This window comes from Helobdella robusta, assembly GCF_000326865.2.
Source record: "Helobdella robusta unplaced genomic scaffold HELROscaffold_47, whole genome shotgun sequence".
Taxonomy (NCBI): Eukaryota; Metazoa; Annelida; class Clitellata; order Rhynchobdellida; family Glossiphoniidae; genus Helobdella; species Helobdella robusta.
The window spans coordinates 916,494-942,415 of NW_008705176.1; the positions used below are offsets into that span (position 1 = coordinate 916,494).

Below are 25,922 nucleotides of genomic sequence, written 5' to 3' on the forward strand. Positions count from 1 at the left end.
CATTCCGGTATAAGTCCTGTTTGGAATTATTTGTGAAATAAATTTAATGTTTCAGTAGGTTTAATAAGTACGTTGCGATTGTAGTGCAATGGTTAAGGCGTCTGAGAGCCTGATGTCGTGGCGACTGGATTCGAACGCAAGAGATTTTCGCGTTCATCACGGCGTGTTTAAATGCGTTGTGTGTGTGTGTGTGTGTGTGTTGCTGAAAACTTTGTATCATTAATATAGTAGTAGCAGTAGCAGTAGCAGTAGTAATAGCAGTAGTATCACAATTCTGGCAAAAACCGAAAAACAAATTTTCTACCAAATGCAGTGCGCGGCGGTTAGGATCCACCGGTCCCCTACAATGGTACCCCCGCAAGAGTACAGCACCCCATTCTTGGTGGACAGAACCTGGACTTGCCAGGGCCAGGCAGATTTTTTGGCGATGTTGCCGTTGATGACGTAAGAATCTACCTTGTCGAATGAGCTGTCTCTCTTTCCACACCCCTCTGAATTTTTAAATTTTTTGGAAAAATTTTGGGGATTTTTTAGAATTGTTTAGGATTTTTTGAGGTTTTTGGGATTATTTTAATTTGGATTCAAATTATATAGGGCAGGGATAGGCAAACTTTTTGCTGTGAGGGTTTAACGGTAACTATTTCACCTTTAAAGGGCCGCATATGTACTTAAATAGCAAAATTTTTCGACCCGGGGGAGAATTTTTTAAGATAGATTTGTGGCCCTTTTTTGGTATAGCTTGTTTGCCCAACATTGAGTTAGGGTCAATTTTTAAATGGTCTGTAGTTAATTTTTTCAAGTTTATTGGACGTAGTATTAATTTAATAGACGTGAATTTTTTTTAATAAATGAATAGATTTTTTATCACTTTAAGTGAGTGAGTGAATGAGTGAGTGAGTGAGTGAATAATTTTTCCAAACAAATGAATGAGATAAAATTTTGCATTATAATTACCATCATTGTAGCAGCTCAATTGGATATATCCGTTACCAGGACAGTATGACCTGAACGAATGAATGAATGAACAAAATAAAATGAATGAATGGATGGATGGATGGATGGATGAATGGATGGATGGATGGATGGCTAATTAAATGAATGAATGAATAGACGAGCAAACAAATGAATGATGAACGGACGAACGCACGAATAAATATATGGATGGATAATGTTTAAAATCAAAAGATATTAAAAACAAAACATACGTTGGCTTCAAATAGAGCAAAAAATTTGTCAAATCAGCACCCTCGCCGCCACCATCACTACCACCACCACCGCCACTACCACCACCACTATCTGCATCGACCCCTGCATCTACAATCATCAATGATTTTTCAAACTGTTGGTTGCTCGCAGTGTTTGTCCAAGAACCATAACTTAAAAAGTTTTTTATATTGGGGGAATTAATGAATTAAGGAATGAATGAATGAGTGAATGAATGAATGAACAAGTGAGTGAATGAATGAATGAACGAGTGAGTGAATGAATGGATAAATGAATGAATGAACTAACGAACAAACAAATAAACAAACGGATGAATAAACTAACGGACAAACAAAGAACGCATGAAGGAACAAACGAACGACGAATTAACGAACGAACGAACTAAAAAGATAAACCAACGAATGAAAGAAAAATGAAGAAGCAGGAGAAAAAGAGCTCCTCCCAATTACCTATAGCCCATATTTCGACAGGCACCGTTGCTGTATTCGTACAGCCAGCCCTCAGAGCAGATGCGATAGTTGGGCTCTCCTTTGTACACACTCGTTAGAAACCCCGATTCGTCTAAACTCACTGTGTAGGAAGAAATTTGGAAAAATTGAAGGATGCATGTATGAAATGAATGTAGGAATGAAGGAACGAACGAACGAACGATTCAATGAATGAAAGAACGAACGAATGAGTAAATTTTCACATAAAAGTCACCACGATCGATTTACTTCACGGTAAAAATTCGTAAAAAAGGATGAGTAAAAATGAAATTTTCTAAGAAACAGTGACTAACAACAGTTGACTTCGTCAGACGTATCAAGGCATTCAGAAGTTCCATTGCACTGGAATGTCTTTGGCACGCAGAATCTATCTTTATGGCACATAAATTCGTTTGGTCTGCATTGGACTATGGATAAAATTGTGGTTTTTTCTTAAGAGAATTGGATGAATTTGTATGAATAGGATGGTTGTAATGCGATTTTTGTAATACGGGTTTTTCGTTACTATTAGGAAATTTACTAATTTTCATGTGGTTTTCAAGTGATTTGATGAATATTAAAGAAGTATAAACTACAAAATATGGAATGTTAAAATCTAAAAAATTTATAAATTAAACTCAGAAACAACACTAACGACATCTGCTTTTGTCCTCGTCATCGCCTCGGGGACAGTCTCTGAGACCGTCGCACAACCAACTCCAGTGTATACATTCACCAGTGATTGAACATTTGTACTGGAAAGGCAGGCAAGCTAGTTGCGGTTGAAACCATTATTTTGATTTATTTTGATTTATTTTGATTTATTTATTTTGATTTATTTATTTATTTTGATTTATTTATTTATTACAATTTTCGTTAAATTTAAGTTCGTTATAACTCATTCGAACTCGAGATTCATAAAAATTCCGCCTGTGTCTATTGAGGTACCTACCATCCTGGCTATTGGCACATTTACTGTCTCACATTGATTGCCTAATGTGGCCTCTACTTATTTAGAAATTTTGAGACAAACTTTGAAACTAAAAAACGATAAATAAGATGAAGAAAAAAATGGTTTTCCTCTCACGGCAGTCTCTTTCATCTGAATTATCAGGGCACTGTTTGACGCCATTGCAGATGTCTTCCCTCTTGATGCATCTTGAAGTGTTCGTACACCAGAGGCCGCCCTTATCGAGGCAGGCCTTATCTGATGGAAAAACCCGATTGACGTAATGTTGATTTACAATACCCACACACGCACACACCACACTCACGCACACACACACACACACAAACTATCTTTCTCTCTTTCTTTGTTTCTCTTCTTTCTCTCCCTACACACACAAACAAACATACTATCTTTCTCTCTCTTTCTTTGTTTTTTCTCTTTCTCTCTACCTACACACACACACACACACACACACACACACACACACACACACACACACACAGACACACAAAACAAACTATCTCTCTCCCTTTCTTTGTGTTTATTTTCTTTCTCTCTACCTACACACAAACACACAGAAACACATACAAACACACACACAAACACACACAGACACAAACACACACAAACACACACAAACACACACAGACACACACACAAACACACACAAACACACACAAACACACACACAAACACACACACACACACAGCGTACCACAATTCAGTTCATCCGTGAAGTCGCCACAATCGTCGTCCCCGTCACAGGCGTACGAACTCGGCACGCACATCTTATTCTGGCACTGTATTTGGCTGGCTGAACAGTTGAAATCCACCATTGGCGTCGTTGATGCTGCGTGTGGATGGGTGAATAATAATAATTATAATTATAACAATTATAATAATAATGATGATAATAATAATAATAATTGACCCATCGCTGAAATCCCCGTAATAATCGTTATCACCATTGTAAATAAAAGTGCAATAGATGCACACAGACAGACAGACAGCCACGCACACATCCACACACACACACACACACATACACGCACGCGCGCACACACAACGTACCGCAATCCAGTTCATCTGTGTAGTCGCCACAGTCGTCGACACCGTCGCAAACATACCTGCTGGGTAGGCACTTCAGATTTCGACAACGCATTTGGCCTTGCAGGCATTCATTTTCCGCTGGGGTGGTTTTTGCGCGGGAAAAAACTATAATTATCATTTTTTTTAGTTAAAAATTATAATATATATTGTTGTTATTTTAGTAGGAGTAAAAATATTACGACAACTTACAGCAAGTATCAGAAATTTCGTCTGAATTATCGCCACAGTCATCGGTACCATCACACAACCACCTTCTCGTAATGCATTTGCCATTCCGACATTGAAACAACCGATCGTTATTCGAACACGAAGTTACAAAATCTGCGTGTGTATGTGTGCGTGTGTGCGTGTGGGTATGTCTTTGTGCGTGTGTTTGTGTGCGTGTGTGTGACTGTGTGTGTAGTGATGGTTAAGCGGTTTAGCTCTGATGTAAACTCGATTAAAATCTTACAACTATTATTTGATTTATACCAAAAAATAATTTTCTGAATGTATGTATGTTTATGTATGTATGTATTTATGTATGTATGTACGTATGTATGTGTGGGTGTGTGTGTGTATGTATGTGTGTATGTATGTCTGTCTGTATGTCTGTCTGTTTTTAACTGACTGTGAAATCTTTTTCTGGTAGTAAATAAAAAGGGCTGTTATTCTCTTTTAACAAATCCTAAACAGCCAGACAATTTTTTTTGGCAAACTTTTTCAATGAAATCGTAAAATATTTTATAGTCATAAATTAACGAAATAAATACAAAATAACAATAAACACAAATAATAATTGTATTTAAAATATAATAATAATTGTATTTTTAACATAATAATAATAATTATTATTATTATAAAATTATGAAACTTACAACTGCAGCAGACGACCGACACACAAAAAATGACCCAGATACCATTTTCCACAACTAGTTTTTCATTTTTCGGCAAAAACATTTCGAATCTTTTTCAACAAATTCTGAAAAACGAAATTAGTTTATATATATATATACAAAACACATAGACAATTTTAAACGAAAACAATGACGATGATTGAGTGTGAATTTGAATGTATGTATGAGTGTGTGTGTATGAATGTATGTATGCATGTGTGTGTGTGTTTGTGTGTGTATGTATGTGTATATATGTATGTATGTATGTTTGTATGTATGTACGTATGTATGTATGTATTTTGAATTGAATTGAAACAATCTTTTATTCAGCAAAATACGTGTTTGTGTGTACGTGTGTGTGTGTGTGTGTGTGTGTGTGTGTGTGTGTGTGTGTGTGTGTGTGTGTGTGTACGTACGTCGTGTGTGAAAGTATGAGTAGTACATAAAATGAAAAACGCTTGCTAACACTAGCTCTTCATTATTACGATTATCTGCAAACAATGAGACCACTGCCTGACTCACTCTGAGAAATTTCGGCAAATTTATAATAAATAAATAAACAAATAATAGCGATAATAATTAACGATAATAATAATAATGATAATTAGTAAAAGAATTAATAAATTAATAATAACAATAATAATAAGAGTAGATGTAATAAGCAATGAAATAATAAATAGTGACAAGCTTTAAAGAAGCGAAAATCATTGAACAAACAAATTTTTTCATGAGTAAACTAACGCCAACTTTACACACACACACACACACACACACACACACAAACACACACACACACACACACACACACATATATACACAAACATACATGCGTACAAGACACACATACACACAAACATACCGACAGATACACACAAACACATTAACCGCATGCAATTATTGTTAGTTGTGTCACTTTCGATCTGTAAATAAGAGAAAGTTTTGTTTCAAACTCACATACACATCCACGCACACTGACTAACACATACAAACACACACGCACACACTGACTAACACACAGACGCAAACAAACAAATAAACAAACATGTACATATTGTTAGTCATATAACTTGGGATCATAAACACGACACAGTTTCATGACGACCAAAGCGTTTTTCATAAAATATTTTTACGCACAAAAAGCAATTGACAGATTTATGTACCTATGTATTATTGCACACATATACACACACAAACACACTCATACACGCACATACACACACGCATACATTCATACATACATACATGCATACATACATACAGGCATGTTTGCATGCATGCATGCATTCATACATACATACATGCTTTAACCGGATTCGACGGAACAGTTATTTCCGCCTTGATCAGTGCATTGATTCATATCATCTCTCTCTCTCTCTCTCTCTCTCTCTCTCTCTCTCTCTCTCTCTCTAATTCTCTCTTTTTAGTTCATTCATTTTTTTCTTTCTTTCCTTCTCTCCAATAAGACTTAGTTAAAATTAGAAAGAGTCGTGGTGGTTTAATTTGCTTGCCAACCTCGTAGTTTATCAATAGGCATTTTTGACTTAGCTACCGACCCTGTATTTAAAGCGATGTAATGTAACGAAACGTAATGTTACATTACGTATAATTACATCAACCTAATGTAATAACATTATGATATAACGCACTAATAAATAATAATTAATGTTATAAATTATTGCCAATTTTTTTGGAAAAAATTGCAAAATTAAATCAATTAAACTTTATCAATTATTTCAGGCGCCTTCTCCTTGAACTTTATAAAAATTTTAAACAACCATTAAGATATCCGTGAAGCTTGTAGTTGACGTTGATGATGACCGTAAGAGAAGTTCTGATGATGATGACCGCAAAAGAAGTTGTGATAATGATGATTTTCATCTTTTACTCGGTCGACGTAGCGTTTCAACGTAAGTTTGAGTATAGGTAGTATTAATTAAGGTAGCACTTATGGTGATATATCTTTTCTGGTTTACTGTTCTTAAAAATGAAAGTTCTTATATATTTGGAATCATTTTTCAAATATTTGGCGAATATAATTTTGAAAAATTTTTCAGAATAAACACATACGGTAATGAATTTCAATCGAATTGAAAATTTTAACATATTTGTAACCATTTTTTTTTGTGTGAAATATTTGAAGATAAGAATTTTGAAAAATTTCACCAGAGAAGCCATGCGCCAATCCCAGCATGTTCCGTTGCTCTGACGGAAAGTGCATAACCAAAAGATGGCTCTGCGATGGATTAAAGGACTGCAAGGACGAATCAGACGAAAAAAACTGTCGTAAGATAAACCATTTTTTTCAAATTCTTCCTCCAGTATTTGCCAAAAGCATCAACAGCAGAACGGTGATCTATTTGAATCCAACTACTGCGACGGAAACAGCAAGCACCTTAACCATCAGGCCATCGCCTAACCGTTCTATTGCGTTATAAAAATTCTACACATGTGTATAACAATTTTGTGTTATTACTATTTTTAAAACGTTTTTTTTGGTTAGTATCTTCGAACCCATTTTATTTTAGAACCAACAACAACAACAACAACTGTCCGATCAACTACAACTACAACGACTTCGCAATGTCCTCCTGATCAAGTTTTGTGCCCCGGAAGTTCTCAATGTATCAAAGTCACTTCCGTGTGTGATCGATCTACGGAATGTAGGGATAATTGGGATGAGACGGATTGTCGTGAGATGAACATTTTTTTGATTTTATTCATTTTTTTCAAAATTAATTTTTTAAAATTAATTGTTTGGTTACAATTTTTTTCAAAAATATTTATCACACACACACACACACACGCACACACACACACAGAGTACATGTACAAATTATACATACAGATAGGCGAACGCATCCCACATACATCGTACTATAACAATATTACACCATCGTGTGGGCATTAAACAAATTTCCTTTTCCTACAAAAATAAAACATAAAAATTTATTTTAAAAAACAAACATACGTACAGCTCAAAAGCTAGTTTGCATGCAGTCCAACAATGTCTGGTGCTCCAACACGTCAAAATGCATCTACAAGGATAAGATCTGTGACGGTTACAGCCAATGTCCGGATTATTCTGACGAAAAGAACTGCGGTCTGATTTTAACTCTGATTCTTTTTTAATTGACAAAAAAACGTGATAGCAGCGTTTATTTTTTAACATAATTTTATGTAAGAACTGGCCAAAATTAAACAAAAAAATGACGCATACATCAAAACTTTTGTCAAACTTGCCAAAATGAAACGTTTAAACGACAAAGACAACAGTCCTAGCAACACAAACACTCAAATGTTTGCCAGTTTGCCAGCCCCACCAGCACAAATGTTCAACGAGTGGCAACTGCATCAGTCGCGAGTGGCTGTGCGATGGCGTCAAGGACTGCCCGCAAGCTGAAGACGAGGAAGAGACTAGATGTTGTACGTTTCACTGCTGTTGTTGCTCGTGGTCCTAATTGGTGTTTAATCATTTAACTTTTTATAAGTTTACCTGTTGAGAGTTCCAAAATGTTTTTGTAAATAGTTGTCTTGAGTAATTCAAATTTGGAAAAGCAAAATCGAAATTTTTGAAAGATAGCCAGAGTTCCTCATATTGATACACATTTCTCTGAGTTTTCAACAGCAGCAGCAAACACACAGCCAGTGCAAAAGCAACGCCAGGCATCACAACCATCAGACTCCCACGCCATCCAATCAACTTCGTCAAACATTAAAACACCCCCCTGTTAAATACTAAAAAATATGGAACTCTGAAAATATGCCGTGACCACTTGAATGATTTTTTTCAGCCCAGTGTAGAGCAAATCAATTCAGATGCAAGAAATCAGGGATGTGCCTACCGAGTGAAGCTCAATGTAACGGTACATCCGAATGCTCCGATATGTCCGATGAACTCAACTGCTGTTAGTTTAGTCAACATTTTTTTTTGCCAAAAATTAATTTTATTTTATCTGAATTAATTAATTTTTATTACAAAATTGGATAGTAAGCATGGATGTGTCAGGGTTGTTGAGCAGCGTTTACAAGGGCCAGCCTGCTTTCCTCATCTGCGGCAATGGATGGACCGATCAACACAGCCATGCCGCTTGTAGGAACATGGGCTATAGGTGGGAACAGATTTTATTGACCAAAAAATTTGCATCCTTTTTATAAATTTAACAAAAATATAAAATTATCAAAACCGCAGTAACAGTACACGGACAAATATTGTGGGGTTCTCAACCGCAAAGGCTCTAACATTAGTGAGCGAGGCTCTTTCAACTGGTTATCAATTCATGTCCAACTTCAAATCTACGTATGTTGTTTTGTTTCTTCCTACAGCATATAGTCATCAAATTTTTAAAAAACCAAATTTGTTTCAACAACAGAACCAACTGTCCAAACAAACAAGTTGTCCAATTGAGCTGTTACGTTCAAGGTATTGCTTTCTCAATCCTATTTCAGATGATACTGAAGTTTTTCTCTTCAATTTTTTCTTTACAAAAATTAACTAAAAACTCAATCAACACTCCTAAAACCAGAATGTGGCAAGCGAGACAGCTCGTTCGATCGCAAGGACTCGTACATAATAAATGGGAACATCGCCAAGCAGTCTGCCTGGCCTTGGCACGTTCAAGTCTACAAGTACTCTGAACTGTTTTGGGGTGTGACCTTGTGTGGAGGTAGCATCGTGAACGAGCGGTGGGTTCTGACGGCGGCACACTGCGTCTGGTGAGGCTAGGCTTCATTTCTGTGTAATAACTTAGGATTTTTTAAAATTTAAATTTTTTAATTTTTTGTGTTTTTTCAGGGGACAAAATGCTCCAACGTACACCAGCAGGGTAGAAATAATGGTAGGCACGAATACGAAATTTGACCCAAACAAGAAAAGGATTAAAATTCTAGAAATTAAAACGTCTCAGTATAACGACAGCATCTATGAGAACGATTGGGCCCTTTTGAAGTTGGCAGAACCCCTGACGTTCAACAAGTCAGTACAGCCGATCTGCTTGGCTGACCCCAACATTGTTGAATCCTACGATGTGTGCGTCGTGATGGGGTACGGACGCACCGATCCGTGTAAGTACAACTCTCAAGTTGTTTTTGTAATTTTTTGATCTTTCGTTAAGAATGCCATAAAATTGTTTCACTTAGAAAAAATCTTATTGAAATATTAAATCAATTTACTTGATTATTTTATTTCTCATTTAATTAATTTACTCATGGAGATATGCCAAGAACACACATATTTTTGCAGCGATTAGTGATTCGTCGAGTCAACTACTGATGGAGGGGAGAATGAATCTAATAACTGCCTCCGAATGCCAATTCAACTACAACGCCGCACCTAATAATTGGACTTATCCGTTCAGTCACTACGTGTTCCTTGAGACCCAGTTCTGTGCTGGGAACACGCCAACCTCTAAAGGAACAACAATCTGCGATGTAGGTTTTTTCGGTTTGAATTTGTAAATCAGTAAGACATACAAGTGTATGAGTGTGTGTGTGTGTGTGTGTGTGTGTGTATGTTTGTGTGGGGTATGTGTGTGTAATTGACATTCACACACACACACCACACACATGCGAATAATATGAATCGGATGGAATTTAGACCATTGCCTTAAATTTGACCAAATTGACCAAGACAGGGAGATAGTGGAGGCCCATTGGTGTGTAGAAACTCCAGATTTCAATGGACTCAGGTTGGGGTGGTCAGCTTTGTCTTGAATTTAAAAGACTTCAGCTGCTACCTATCCGTATTCACCAGGGTCTCTTATTATTATGGCCAGCTGATGGCCGCTATGAAGTGATTGCAGTGATTGCATCTTTTATTTATAACCTCTTCGAGTGACATTCAATTAAATATACATGTTTATGTTTACATATATATACACATGTTTTTAAAGTTTTCATGATGATATAATTCTGTTTGTTTGTGTGTATGCGTGTGTGCGTGGCGGTGTGTGTGTGCGTGTGTGCGGATATACATTAAGTAACATGTACGTACAGAACGTAAATCATCATGTTGTTTTGTATTGTATTGCTAACACGAAGCTACAACAAACGAGTTTTCAATTTTCATGCTCTAGCAAAGCAATTAAATAAAGGAATCTAATAAGTATTCATTGGGTAACTTAACTGGAGTATTTTAAAGTATTCAATATTCGCGAATATTCGTTGAAAAATGTGCGATCACCGACACGTATAATATCGGTTTTGAGCAATTTTTTTCAGTTAAGAAGGTCTCTTTTCCAGATGTGATATATTTCTCAAATTAATCGTTTAATTTTATTGTTATTAATATTTTTAATTTAAACATTACTCAAATTCAATAATATTTTTGTATAGGTACATTTCATTGAAAAAACTACGTAAAAAGCACATTCGCGTGATTGGTAGACCAACGAACGCAAAAAATACGTTAAAAAGTGACCGTAGATTAAAAAAATATAATTTCGTTTTGTTAAAATAAGTTGAATAGAGTTACCATATTTTTCCATTCAAATTCTCGAAGGCAAAAGATCCAATAACACATTAACACATTCAGATTGTTACAAAAAAGGTTTGTGTGTGTGTGTGTGTGTGCGTGTGTGTGGTGTGTGTGTGTGTGTCAATCAAACTATTAAGACACATGCAATAAACTCTACTCGGGCCAACCAACAGAAGAAACGTCCAATCACTTCATAGCGGCCATCAGCTGGTTATAATAATAAGAGACTCTGGTGAACACGGAGAGGTGGCAATCTGAGACTTCCAAATCCATGCTCCTGCTGACCACTCCGACCTGAGTCCATTGAAATCTGGAGTTTCTGCAAACCAATGGACCCCCGCTGTCACCCTGATTTTTAGTAAATATGGTCAAACATTTATACATATAGTCGAGTCGTAGATGATATTTAATTCTGAAAGCACAATCAATTTTAAGTTGTTTACATGTGAACTTGGATTCAAAATCGTAAAAATCCAACTTCAAAACCGTAAAAATCCAACTTCTGAATCCGGATTCGTATCCGGATTCAGAAGTTGGATTTTTATTCCCAACTTTTATAACATGTGTATATTTTATCGAACTGAATAAACGTACTTCACAAATGTTTGTCCCCCTGTAGATAGGTGTAGGGCCGGCGCAGACCTGCCTATCGTACAATACGTAGTAGTCGAAGGGGTGCTTCCATTTTTTGGGGGCGTTTTGGAAGTTGGACTCACACTCGGAAGCACTCATCAAATCCATCCTGCCCTCTTTCAGCAGTTTACTCGCATAACCACTGACTGCACCAATTAGGATTTCACATCGTTAATTAAATAAATTAAAGGCTCGTTTCAATTATCATGCTCACGTAGTTGAATGGTTAGCTAAAAACCTTGGGGTTGTACTTACACGGGTCGGTGCGTCCGTAACCCATTGCAACGCACACATCGTAGGATTCAACAACGTTGGGGTCAGCCAAGCAGATAGGTTGTACTGACTTGTTGAACGTCAGGGGTTCTGCCAGTTTCAAAAGAGCCCAATCGTTTACAACTGTTTCGTCGTTATATTGGAAGGTTTTAATTTCCTGAACTTTAATCATTTTCTTATTCGGATCAAACGCAGTGTTTGTGCCCGCTATCACATCCACGTTTGAGCTATCTACAATGCCATCTTGGTCCCTAAACAACGAATACGTGTCAAATGTTATCTGAATTTGTTTAATCAACAAATCGTTCAACAATGAAAACCACATTTACCAGACGCAGTGAGCCGCCGTCAAAATCCACTGCTCATTAAGGATGCTACCTCCGCAAGAACTGGAAAGAACCTTCAATTTGGCTTTCACTTGAACGAACCAGGGCCAGGCAGACTGCTTGGCGAAGTTGCCGTTTATAACGTACGCATCTTTGTAATCAAATGAGCTATCTCGCTTGCCACATTCTGTTTAGGTTATAAAAAAAAAAAACATAAATTTTTGTATTTTCTGAAATAGGATTGAGAAACCAATTACCTTGAACGTAACAGCTCAATTGGACAACTTGGTTGTCTGGACAGTTGGGTCTGTTGTTTGAACAAATTTGGTTTTTTAAAAATTTGATGACTATATGCTGTAGGAAGAAACAAAACAACATACGTAGATTTAAAGTTGGACATGAATTGATAACCAGTTGAAAGAGCCTCGCTCACTAATGTTAGAGCCTTTGCGGTTGAGTACCCCACAATATTTGTCCGTGTACTGTTACTGCGGTTTTGATAATTTTATATTTTTGTTAAATTTATAAAAAGGATGCAAATTTTTTGGTCAATAAAATCTGTTCCCACCTATAGCCCATGTTCCTACAAGCGGCATGGCTGTGTTGATCGGTCCATCCATTGCCGCAGATGAGGAAAGCAGGCTGGCCCTTGTAAACGCTGCTCAACAACCCTGACACATCCATGCTTACTATCCAATTTTGTAATAAAAATTAATTAATTCAGATAAAATAAAATTAATTTTTGGCAAAAAAAAATGAAAATTTTGACTAGACTAACAGCAGTTGAGTTCATCGGACATATCGGAGCATTCGGATGTACCGTTACATTGAGCTTCACTCGGTAGGCACATCCCTGATTTCTTGCATCTGAATTGGTCTGCCCTACACTGGGCTGAAAGTAAAATTATTTCATAGAATAGAAATTTTTCAATTCAAACAACTGCACGTGAGAAATTTTTTATCTTTTATTCAAAGCTTACTCTACATAACTTCTCGACGTTAAGCAATGAGCATTTCTGCGTATTTAAAACCTTAAAAATGACATTAAAAACATTACGAAAAATGAAAAAACTTCCGAAAAAAAAATTTACTGATGAAAATATTTTCAACAAAAGCACTGACGACATTTTGATTTATCCTCATCTTCTCCTTGGGAGCAATCCTTTATACCATCACATAACAATCCCTTGTTGATGCACACTCCACTTACTGCACATTTGTACTGGTAGTCCTGGCAAGCTTATGTGCGTGCGTGTGTGCGTGTGTGTGTCTGTTTGTGAGCGTGTGTGTTTGTTTGTGTGTGTTCTGTTGTGTGTGTTAGTGTTTTTATATCCACTAAAAATTAATTTTAAAGTCAATCAATCCAACAATCAACCAATGCTATTTCGGCGATGTTAAACAGCGCTCCTCAGTGAATTTTGCAAACAGATGGGTCTTGAGATCCGCTCTGAACTTCGCAATTGGTGGAGAAAGTTAAAAAAGAAGAAGGTAGAGACTTTCAGAGAAAAGGGTCAGATAAACAAATGCAAATTTAGCAAACAAGTGTTTAACACGAGTTAAGAAGAAGTGAGAACAAGAAGACGATCTTAAACCGGGGCGTCTAGGTTCTATTAATATATCCGATAAGTACTTAGGAAATAATTTAGATTGAGACTTATACACATATGTGCAAATTTAAAAAAATTATTCTATATTTTATAGGTAGCCAGTGCCAGAGAACAAGATATGGAGATATATGAGAAAAGAAAGGGGCAGGCACGAGCAACTAGACGAGTAGCAGAGTTAAAAGCTTTGCTTAAAGCTTTAAGTTAAAAGCTTTGCTTATAGAATCAGGAAGACCATAGTAGAGCGAGTTACAATAATCAATCCTAGATAAGACTAACGAAGTAACAAGAAGGAGAAGAGTAGGATCGTCAAGAAAAGGCAAAAGATTTTTTATTCTACAAAAGATGAAAGTAAGAACTTCTAGCAACACAAATTCGTTTTAGCTCACAAAATTATTATGAAACGCAAAACGTTCACTTTTGATTTCAATTCAACTAATATTTTCTAGAATTATTGAATAAATTGAACTAAATTTTATTAAAAACCCAAATTGACAAATTAAATAATTAGTTAACTAAATAAACAGAAATTCATTTAAAAAACTAACGACAGTTCATTTCATCTGAGTTGTCAGGACACTTTTGGTAGCCATCACATATCTCCTCCTTCAAGACGCACTTGGTGGTGTTGTAACACATCATGCCACCGACGTTATCGCATGCTTGAATTAATAACTGCGCTAAAAAGTGATTTATAAAAATGTTTATTACTATTTTCTCTCGGTTATATCTCAAGATAGCAACATCCGCACATTGCATGTGGCAGGTGAGGATCTGTCTTGCGTTCGAACTGGTGACCATTACACCATCTGGCCAAATTTGAGCATTTCGTAAAAGTGAATTGCCCTGTATGAGCATTTTGCTTTGATGAAATTGTTAATTTTTAAAAATTTAACATAGAAATGAATTAAAATTTTCGGTGAACTCACGACAGTTAGTTTCGTCCCATTCTGATTCTCCACAGTTCATGTCGTTGTCGCAAAGCTGGCGAATCAAAAGGCATTTGGTGCCGCCAAAACAGCGGACTTCGTTACGACCACACTGACGCATGGCTGTTGTGGTTGTCGGTGGCTGACGAGTCGTCGTACTGGTGGTCGGCGCTTACGTTTCGAAGTTTTGGTAAAAACATTTTGATTTAACAGTAAAAATATTTAAAAACTGCTCTCCATTTAATCAGCTAATTAAAACCAGCCATACGACAACGAATTTTAATTACTAAGGGCTAACAAAACACCACCCAAATCAAAATTAGGTCGTTTGTTGTTTGGAACATGTAACCAGTGGAGTGGCGGATCCAGACAACTCTTACGATGGGAGCAAAATTTTGACAATGTTTAGGCCCTCTCTGCCTTCCCAATAGATGCGCCACTGCATGTAACTATTAAAAATTAGAACGAAACATCAACTGACGACATCCTTGTTCGTCCCATCTGTCTTCGCAGTCATAAGCCCCGTTGCACAGAAGCCTGCTGTCGATACACTTTCTGTCCGACGGACATGTGAACTGGTTCGCACCGCATGGCAGAACTCTTTGTGTTGTTGTGCCTGTTGTAACAATGCAAAGATTCTAAAAATGATCTCGGCGATAGAGTTTTATGTAGAAAAAGTACATTCAAACGATTAGATTTGGGTGACGTAGATTTCTCATAAAATGGTTAAGATTGCAATGATGACTGGATTCGATCGAGGGCAAAGTTAAGTCTCGATTTCATTGTTAAAGATGAATTTAACAAATGAAATGGTAGGATTTTGTTACAGATTAATTAAATTATTTAGCGGAAAGTAACAAAACTTTTGGAAGCTGTAAAACGAATTTAGCCAACCGCAATACATCTCGTCCATGTTGTCTCCACAATCGTTGCGATTGTTGCAGATGTCGCTCATGAATATGCATCTCTTTGTGTTGGGGCAGACAATCTTGTCAGGTGAGCAGCCGGATTTGTTGGGTGTTGTTGTTGGCAGAGTTGCATGGGTCGTTGTTGATGTTGTTTGTTCTGTGAGTTTTTAAGTTTGAAATTATGTTTTATCTTTTGGAAATCTGTTCATATATTAGAGTGATTAATAAATGGTTGAATCAATGCATGGATGGATGAATTGAATAACTTATTAAGATGAATGGATGAATGGATGGATGAATGGATGGATGGATGGATGGCTGGATGGATGAATGGATGGATGGATGAATGGATGGATGGATGGATGGATGGATGGATGGATGGATGGATGGATGGATGGATGGATGGATGGATGGATGGATGGATAGATGGATGAATGGATGAGTAGATGGATGGATGGATGGATGGATGGATGGATGGATGGATGGATGAATGGATGGATGAATGGATGGATGAATATATAAATGAATAAAATATTTCACAAAATTTTATAAATTCAAACTAACGGCAATTTCTCTTATCTTCATCTGAACGATCCGCATCGCCACAATCGTCATATCCATCACATAGCCATTTCTTCGTTATGCACCTTCCATCCAGACATCTAAACATGCTGCTAGGGCATGGCCCTTCAATGAAAATTTATTTGAAAATATTTCACAATTGATCATAGGGGGAGGTTGGTGGTCATTTCAATTCTTCCGCCCCTTTCCTTTTTCACGAACCAGACAGCTTGACCAAACAAGCCCCATTTGTTAAAAAATTTTACAAATGGGGCTGAAATTTTGGGTGAAAATTTGTTGCATTATCAAAAGGCCTCTGAATCTCCATTATCATCACCATCATCTTCATCATCGTTTACATCATCATCATCATCATCATTGTCATCTTTGTCGTCGTCATCATCAATGTAGATACGTTTATATGAAAATTAAATATAAATTTTAATTCGAAAATAAATTTAATTTAAAAATAACTGGCTTACGTTGTGACGAATCCACCACTAGGGCTACATAACTTATAAGAGAAGCCATCATCAAAATTTTCATCAGGGTCACCATTATTTTTAGGTAGAATTTTCAATTTTCTTGATTTAATAATTTTTGCAGTTTTTATAAGTCTTAGAAAAGTAATTTCTGGAACAAACTGTAATATAAAACCTGTAAAATACTAAGTCATAAGTGACACTTAACTAAAAACACACATACACACTCACACATACAAACATACACACACATACATACATACACACACACACATACATGCATACATACAAACAAACATACGTGCACACTCATTTTTAAAATGCTATAAAACAACGCAAAAGCCACGTCAGCATAACAATACCGCATTAATATTATTATCATCATATTTAACACGGGCAAATAACAGACAATAGATGCTACGAATCTTCTTTTACACACACATGCAGAACGAGAGAGAAAAAGAGAGAGAGAAAGAGAAAGAAAAAGAGAGAGAGAGAAACAAACAAACACACACAAACAGCGTGTTTCAGTAGCACAAAAGTTTGAAACCTTAATAAATCTTACATAGTAGTAGCAAACGTTAATCAGTCGCACGTTAAACAGGTAAATCATAAAACTGCAGTTATTTTAAGTAATTCAATTCTTTGTCTGTATGTGTGTGTGTGTTTGTGGTGATGTACATTGCGTATATGTATGTGTATGTGTGTGTACATATGTGTATTGTATATATGTATATGTGTGTATGTATGTATATTTTAAATTATGTTACACTGTTAATCTACTAGGAGCAAACAGTAAAACTTCTCGGCAAATTTTTACACATTTTCACCTCAGAGAAATGTAATTAAATTACTTTGACACGGAAATTAAAAACTATTCGATTTTGAGTATTTCTCGGTTTCGGTTAATTTTTTACAATTTCGGATATGACTGCTGATAAGAATGTCTATCAAATTTAGTCTCAATGAGATTGTGATGCCGTTGAAACGAATTTAAAACGCTTAATTCAATATTTTACAATTTCAGGATGAAAAAAACTCGGGGCAGAATTACTTTTTAAAATTAGTAACTTTAAAATAAAATTAAACCGCACACAAAGCATTCGTTAAATAGCAAAAACCATCATTGTTTTGTCTCATACTGTTAGAAAACATATAATGGTCAGTATTAAAAATGTTTTTAAAAAGATTATTAATTATTAAACGCTGAATTTTAAAATATGACAAAATATTAAATTATGTTTTTATGTTCTCAGCAATTATTTTCATTAGTTCACTGCTGATTCATTGCACCTTCAAAGTCGTACAATCCTCAAGGCAGTTACAGATAAATTTCACATCACGGTGTCCATCAACGCTTTGTAATAATGCGAGACCCTGGTGAAAACCGCAAGATTGCATGCCACAACACCACTTATATTACTACCAGAGGTGTAGCTGACAACTCCAACTTGGACCCATTGAAATCTGGGATTTCTGCACATCAGAGGTCCTCCACTGTCGCCCTGTTGTTTGATTGATGAACAGCAAGCTCTTCAGCTAATCTAACAAAATCCTCTTAGGACAAAAACACATAAATGCATAAATATCTGACTAAATTGCATTTTCATGTTGCAGTCTTTAAATAAAAAAGTTCTGTAACTTCGAGTAAAAATATTGTTAAGTTTATTTTATTTTACCAAACAGGATGTCGTTCCTTTTTCTAACGGGAGTGACCCGGCACAGAATCGTTTGTCGTAGGTTAGAAAAGGGTTGGTTGGCGAACTACTATAAATAGCTCTACATTCGGCTTCCGTCATCATGTTCATTTTTCCTTCTCTCAGTAACATACTGTCATACTGACCGTTTGCTGAAACGACAGGCGTGCATTGTTCAACGAATTTTCAATAATAACCGTATAGATTTTTAACTATTTGAACAATTTAAGCAATGTTTTTAATACATATTCAGCTAAAAATTCAAGTTAATAAGCAATTTTTTGTAAACTTCATGTAAGTAACGCATTTTATCGATCAATTTACAGCACACTTAGGTGTAGATTAATTCTTCAACTAAGTTAACAAGTTAACGCATGTAATTTTCAGCTCTACATTTTTTAAATCTTATGTAGCCAACAATTATGTTAAGATAAAAATGTAACAAGCACGGATGGTGTTTTGTCATACTTGGGTCAGTCTTTCCATGTCCAACAACTACACACACATCATAAGCCTCCAAAGTATTTTGATCAGCCAGGCAGATCGGTTGGACTGACTTGCTGAACGTCAGTGGCTTAGATAACTTCAATAGAGCGATATCGTTATCGATAGTGGCATCGTTATATTGGAACAGTTTTACATCTGCAATTTCAAGTACTGCAACGTCCGTATCAAAATACTTGTTCGTTCCAACTTGAACGCTAATGTCACTTATTTGACGCAAACCATTAGCACCCCTGTGCATAATTATTTTAAATACTTTGTTAATTTTATTGAATTTCAGATCCCATGAGTAGCAGCGGCAAGAAACAACTTACCACACGCAATGAGCAGCAGTCAGAATCCACCTCTCGTTCATAATGCTGCCTCCACAACTATTTACAAAACCTGGTTTTTCAATCATAGAAGCCTGCACCTGGGCGAACCAGGGCCAGGCGGATTTTTTGGCGATGTCTCCATTTATGACGAAGGAATCTTTATGATCGAAGGAGGCGTCTCGCTTGCCGCATTCTGTCGTGTGCATTCAATTAATGCCCGCTTAGTTAGTCCTAATTCATGATGTACTTACATTGGCAGCAGCATTTTTACGAAAACTAATAATGAATGGATGGGAATTGAAAACCTTGAGCATTGCAGATCAGTCCGATGTAGCGATTGCTTGGACAGTTTGTTCTACGTTCAAAAAAAACTTCCAATGAAAATCATTGAAGAGGTGAAATAAAATAAACATCATACGTTGGGTTGAAATTGGAAAGGAACTTATATCCAACAGCCAAGTTTCCAGTTTCCAATCTTAATGAATTCGGAGTGTATTGTAGAGCGTTGTTCGACCAACTAGAGTAACTCCTTTTAAATTTGTTAATCAGAAATAATGAGCTAAAGATTTTATCTAACTTTAACTGTTCACCTATATGCCATGTTCCTACAAGCGGCATTGCTGTGTTCATTCGTCCAGCCATCGGCGCACACGAGGTAACCAGGCTGTCCTCTGTAAGTGATGCTCAAGAAACCTGAATTGCCTACAGTTACTGCGAGGTTTTTCAAATTACAATGAACTCGTTTCAAGAACTTTGAAAACTAATTAGACACAACTGATAAAGCTCACGTGAGTTTGAAAATCAAATATCAATGTGTACGAGTGCAACTAACGGCAATTTTGTTCATCAGACATGTCCGAACACTCATTCGCTCCGTTGCACTGGAATTCATTGGGCAAGCACAAATTAATCTTCCTGCATTTAAACTGACCCGATGTACATGGGGCTGAAAATTTAAAAAAATAGGCATCGTTCTCTTAATTTTAAAATGAATTCTTCATTACGGAGCCATCGAACCGTTTCGGAATTAAAAGATTGCAAAAGATGGTCTAATAGAGATGACTACTAACGACACACGGATGCAGACTCATCGTCCCCCTGTGGACAGTCCCTGATGCCGTCGCACAGCCACCTGCGGTGCAGACACTCCCCACTTATCTCACACTTGTACTGGTGCGGCTGGCAAGCTTCGTTTCATTTTAAGTTAGTTAAATTTTTTGTTACAATTAATTTTCATCTACTTATTTTATTTGACTGGGCGTGCAAAGACAATTTTTAAAATGGGCTCATCATGAATTAGCACCAGGGCACTTTCATCTCTTTCATCACGCAATTGGGTGAGCAGCTCGTAAAAATTTGAGAATGCAAAAGGAATCCTGTTGATAAACATTCCACAATGGAATATGGAAAAGTAATATTCTAAATATTCCAAAAATCTTTAAACCAGTTTCAGTTAAATTAAAAACTTTTTCTACTCGTTTTATTTCATTTTCAAATTTAAATGAAAAAAATATGAACTGTTTCCGTCTAACCACAATTCATTTCATCGGAATTATCCGGGCAATGTTTAACCCCGTCGCAGATGTCTTCTGGCCAGACACATTGGGAAATATTGAAGCACCACATCCCAGCATTAATTAAACACATGTTGTCTGGATTTGTTAAAATAGCGTACAAAAAACAGCAATGAAATTTGTAATATACTTTGGCCAGCGTGACCATGCAATGTGATGTTTAGATTCACTCGCATTCACGTCCACCGTGCGATTGCTACTGATACCTCTATGAAATACTCAATAGAGGATTGTGAGGAAATTCGAAATGAAATATTAAAACAGCCACGACATTATCGCGTAAACATAAAACTACCATCATATTTTAAAAGGGATTTCATTTTCATAAAAAATAATGAACATACAGCAGTTATTTTCATCAGAACCATCGTCGCAGTTAATCTCATGGCGGCCATCACAAACGAGAGCTTGGTCGATGCATGTTATCTCAGACAGACAACGAGCTTTTCTCACTGGGCATAGAGGATTCTTCCGTGTGGTAGGACGGTTCATTGCTATTCATTTTTTGTGTGTGTGGTTGTGTTGTTTGTGGTGTGTTACATGTGTGTGTGTGTGTGTTGTGTGTGTGTGTGACGTAAGCGACCCTGGCATAATGGTCGTTCACTGTTGAGAGCTAGAGTAACGCCCGTACGCCCGTATACTACCACGGTGACAAAGCAGTCCTATTCATTGATGCATTGTTTTCTCTAAATGAAGGAGACACTGTAAAAGGTTTCTTAAAAAAGATAGCTCATTGCCTCACCTTGACAGCCAGCCCTGCCAGTCTGGCTGGTTATCCTACTCAGTGGATCAACAACAGAAGGAATAACGTAAAGAAAACACGTTTCACGCAAGCTATTAGTATTGCTTAAAAGAGGACAAAATTTTGGTGGTCTGCCAGAGCTGGAAAACTGCAGGCAGCGGCGGATCAAAGAAATATGAAGTCATTGTATGGAAATTTAAAAGCAGTGTTTGGTCCTTGCAGTTTGGGTAGTCTTCCGGTGCTGTCAAAGGACGGACAAATACTAATCAAGGATGGCTATGAAATCCTGACTCGATGAGCTAGGATGTTTGTTGCCTGTAATTTTTACAGTCCCCCGACTTGTCTGGTATTCATCGAGACTATGTTTATTCTCTCACAAAAAGTCTCACCGTCGATATCCCATCGTGTGTGCATGAGGTGTGTTTGTGGGCAGAAAGCAGAAAATAAAAATTTATTCTTTTCTTTGTCTTAAATATTAATGCACAAAATTAAATTTATATTAAAAATTATAAAAAATTAAAACGTAAAAGTAACAAGACAACAAAATTTGTAAACTAACGACAATTTATTTCGTCCCAGCCATCAGTGCAGTCGTTGTAGTTATCGCACAAATAAGTAATCGGAATGCACTTGCCACTGTTCGGGCAATTGATTTCAGTAGGTAGGCATGGGGGGTAGTTCGCGGGAGACACTGGGGCACTTGGGGTGATTTCTGCGTTTTGTTAATGCATATTTAGCTTATGGTCAGTGATAACTCTGCTCTGTTTTATAAGTTTGCATTCTACTGAAAGTTCTAGCGCTCTCATTTTGACTATTTTATGTATAACAATTTAGCTTCCAAGTTAGCTTCTTAAGTGGTGCACTAAATTTCCAAAGTTCTTTCAAAACTTACATACATCGAGGAACTTCTGTTTTTTGGTATTTGAAATCAAATTTTTACTCTCATGCACCTTAACTATGTATATTTTATATTCCACGAAGCTAGCATACATTTTCAAAAAGGCAAAAACAAACCTTAACATAATCTCTTAAGATTAAATTGAATGCAATCAATTAAAATAAGTCAAATTAAATTAAATTAGTCATGCTAAATTGAAATAAAAAAAATTGAATTAATCACGACAATTCCACTCGTCACTGTTGTCAGGACAATCTTGGACTCCATTACAAAGGCGGTCGTCCGAGATGCACCAGGCTGATGAAAAACAACGGAATTGGTTGGATAGGCAGAAGTTAAAAGTCGTCTTCGTCGTAGTTGGAATTCGTTTTGTGGTTGTTGTGGCTGTTAATTTTATTTGAATTTTTTTATTTTAACATTTTATGTTAACCGAGAATCATCAATATTTTTTGAGGCCAGACCAAATCAAACGCCTTATTAAAATCTAGAAATTATTAAACAGATGTAGTTTCCATTTTGGCAAATAAGTTAATTTTAGTTCAGTACGTATGTATGCATGATGGTTCGCGTGTAATTTAAATCAACAGTTTTTGTGCTAGAGAGCCACAAATTTACCCAAATTTATACGAGTAAATCTTCCACTTAACAAAGCCAATCGCATCAATAAAAATCCCTTTGAAATACTTTTAAAATTATTTGCAATGATTAAAAAAATTGTGAAAAAAAAGTCACAAATCTTCCAAAACACTTAGCAAAAGCCATTTTATTTCATCTCTGCTAAGAACGTAGCTAAAGTTATAAGGAAATCTCAAACGTAGTAAATACAGTCCGATAAATAAAAAAAATGTTCATAACTTTGAAAACACTTACTACAATACATCTCGTCACTCGAGTCGCCGCAATCGTTGTAACCGTCACAGTAGAAGTAGTTGGGGATGCAGTAGCCACTGGACCGACAACGAAAGTAGTAAGCTGGGCAGTAGTAGTTCATGGTAGTTGTTGCTGGCATCCAAGCGGGTGTAGTGGTAGTTGTGGTTTTAGCCACTGGTTATGTATTTTTATTAAAAATATAAATTTATAAATAAAAATTATTACTAATACCGATTCATTTTTAATCAAAAATATATTGTCAGCAATTAATTTTTCCTAAATTGAAAATTAATAAAATTGAAATCAGCTGATGAAAATTGAAATCAATTGATTAAAACTGATGCTAAATTAAAAAAGATTATCTTACTGCAGCCTTTCTCGTCCCAGCCATCATTACAATCTCTATAGTTGTTGCAAACCCAATTTGCTGAAATGCATTTTCCGTCGGACGGGCAGGCAATTTGATAAAACTGGCACTGGGAAGGTCTTGGGGTGGTTCTCAGTGGCGGTGAATTGGTTTTTTCTGATTGTGGTGGGGTAGTGAAAATTGAAATTTCAACCGAAGCTGATGAATAATTATGTTTTTTATTAATTTATTTTTACTTAAAATTTTTTACATTAGTATTATTATTTTTTGTTGTAATTTGCCAAGCTGGTTTATATGCACTTGCAGTTTAAAAACTGGGTCTCTCTTTGCATTCAAACCCAGTGAGAAAACTTTTAAAATAAAATTATTCATTCTCTTACAATCACTTGCAAAGCGATTAAAACGATTAATACGACTCTTCCAAAGTTGTCAATTTAACGTACTCTACAAACACGAATGTGCATATAACATAATGAGACTAAAATAACAACGAGACACAGAAAATAACGATACGAAACATAGTTGTGAAGTTCAAAACAAAATTTCTAAACTTCGTAAAAGTTCAATTTATTCTAATTATATGGTTCAATCAAAAATAAAGTTCAAAAGCTTTAACTTTTTACTTTGAACTCATAAGCAATCTTGCTTGCATCTTTGTAGTGATCATTTAAACATGAACTTTATAAACCGCATGGCCTCAAGAACAGAATTCTAAAAGTTTGAACTTCAAAACTATGATACTAGAGGATCTGAAATCATCAACTAACGACAACTCCATTCATCTGAATTGTCCAGGCAGTCATTTCGACCATTGCACAGCAAGCTAGGAAGTATGCAGAAGCCGTTGTTACACTCGAACTGATTTATGAACGAACACCAGCCTGCTTTTTTGGCTACTGGTAATGGTTAAAATTATTTTTAAAATCTCGAAATGAGAATGAAAGATGATAACGAGACAAAAAAATAACATCGGGACTGATAACGAGACCTAAAAAATAACGATATTTTCGAATTTTTTATTTATAGTTTTGAATTATTAACAAATAAAATTGATGGAAAATTTATTTAAATAACGTAAAAATTTAGAGAAATTTCATTTAATTTACAGAAAATTGAAAAAATTCATTTTACTTTTCCAAAAATATGGACAAAATTAATTCAATTTCCTCATAAAGTTGAAAATTGTCATTTGATGTAATGAAAATATGAAAAAATTCTATTTAATTTACTAAAATATTTCAAAAAGTCAGAATCTTCACGTACCTCCATCAGATCTGGTGCCGACAATGCAGCAAATGCACGCAACAAGAAAAACTGGCGCCCACACCATCATTAAACAACAACAAAATTAACTTAATTCAATTTATTTCCTAGCTTTAAATACAATTTTAACAAAAAATCTTCAATAAAACTCTGCAAAAGTCATTTTATTTCGGCTCTACTGAGAACGCAACTGAAATTTATAAGCAAGTTTCGAAGCACTCTTCAAATGTGCATTTGACAAGGGCCAAACATTATATCATATTTTTACGAGTCGTCAACAAACAAAGACAGTTTATTTTACTTTGTAACGAAATTCGATAAAAATTTAACAAAAATACACATAAAGAAACATAAAATTGTATGTGTAAACATAAAAACAAACATACATACATCTTACTTCTATGCATACATACATACAAACATACATACCTACCTACCAACCTACCTACCTACCTACCTACCTACCAACCTACCTACCTATCTACCTACCTACGTACATAAACACATACATACATACATACACATACATAAACATACATAAACATACATACTGTAGTAATTGAACATTCGCTGGCTTTTCCAAAGTTAATTTTACTATATTACGTTAGGTTTAGTAAGATTTGAAAAAAAATCTTAAAAAAGATTTTTTAAAGATTTTTATTAATGTGGCTGTCAGACTTGTCCAGGCTTTTATTTTGAAAAATTATTTGTCAAAGCATAGTGCCTCCATTGTTTGCAATAAACAATAACACACATACGCACCAAACACTCACACACACACACACACGCACGCGCACACATATATTTATATAAACACACATATACACACACATACATGCATGCATTACACACACACACACATTTAAAAAACTACAGTAAG

At 35.9% G+C, this 25,922-nt stretch overlaps 4 protein-coding genes across 4 annotated transcripts; 1 reads left to right on the forward strand and 3 right to left on the reverse strand.

Moving 5' to 3' along the window:
* Nucleotides 1–2,362: 2,362 nt before the first annotated feature.
* HELRODRAFT_126209 (hypothetical protein) lies at nt 2,363–4,063 on the reverse strand (the record flags this gene model as incomplete). The annotated part of the gene is made up of 3 exons (XM_009026470.1): nt 2,363–2,463; nt 3,703–3,828; nt 3,940–4,063. Coding segments are annotated over 3 exons (351 nt in total), but the record flags the coding sequence as incomplete, so codon positions are not given.
* Nucleotides 4,064–6,465: 2,402 nt separating this feature from the next.
* On the forward strand, nt 6,466–10,728 carry HELRODRAFT_193313 (hypothetical protein; the record flags this gene model as incomplete). The annotated part of the gene is made up of 14 exons (XM_009026471.1): nt 6,466–6,532; nt 6,792–6,908; nt 7,151–7,315; nt 7,600–7,725; nt 7,932–8,048; nt 8,417–8,530; nt 8,614–8,734; nt 8,815–8,922; nt 8,996–9,045; nt 9,149–9,338; nt 9,418–9,686; nt 9,865–10,052; nt 10,256–10,677; nt 10,698–10,728. 13 exons carry the CDS (start codon nt 6,466–6,468, stop codon nt 10,415–10,417), a joined length of 1,794 nt encoding a protein of 597 aa, XP_009024719.1. The 3' UTR covers nt 10,418–10,677; nt 10,698–10,728.
* Nucleotides 10,729–11,956: 1,228 nt separating this feature from the next.
* HELRODRAFT_85571 (hypothetical protein) lies at nt 11,957–12,439 on the reverse strand (the record flags this gene model as incomplete). Its single annotated transcript, XM_009026364.1, has 2 exons — nt 11,957–12,230; nt 12,333–12,439. Coding segments are annotated over 2 exons (381 nt in total), but the record flags the coding sequence as incomplete, so codon positions are not given.
* A 663-nt stretch (nt 12,440–13,102) lies between these two features.
* Nucleotides 13,103–24,640, reverse strand: HELRODRAFT_85729 (hypothetical protein; the record flags this gene model as incomplete). The annotated part of the gene is made up of 8 exons (XM_009026390.1): nt 13,103–13,221; nt 15,329–15,460; nt 16,335–16,457; nt 20,161–20,274; nt 20,399–20,515; nt 22,204–22,335; nt 23,413–23,544; nt 24,547–24,640. Coding segments are annotated over 8 exons (963 nt in total), but the record flags the coding sequence as incomplete, so codon positions are not given.
* Between the last annotated feature and the right edge of the window lie 1,282 nt (nt 24,641–25,922).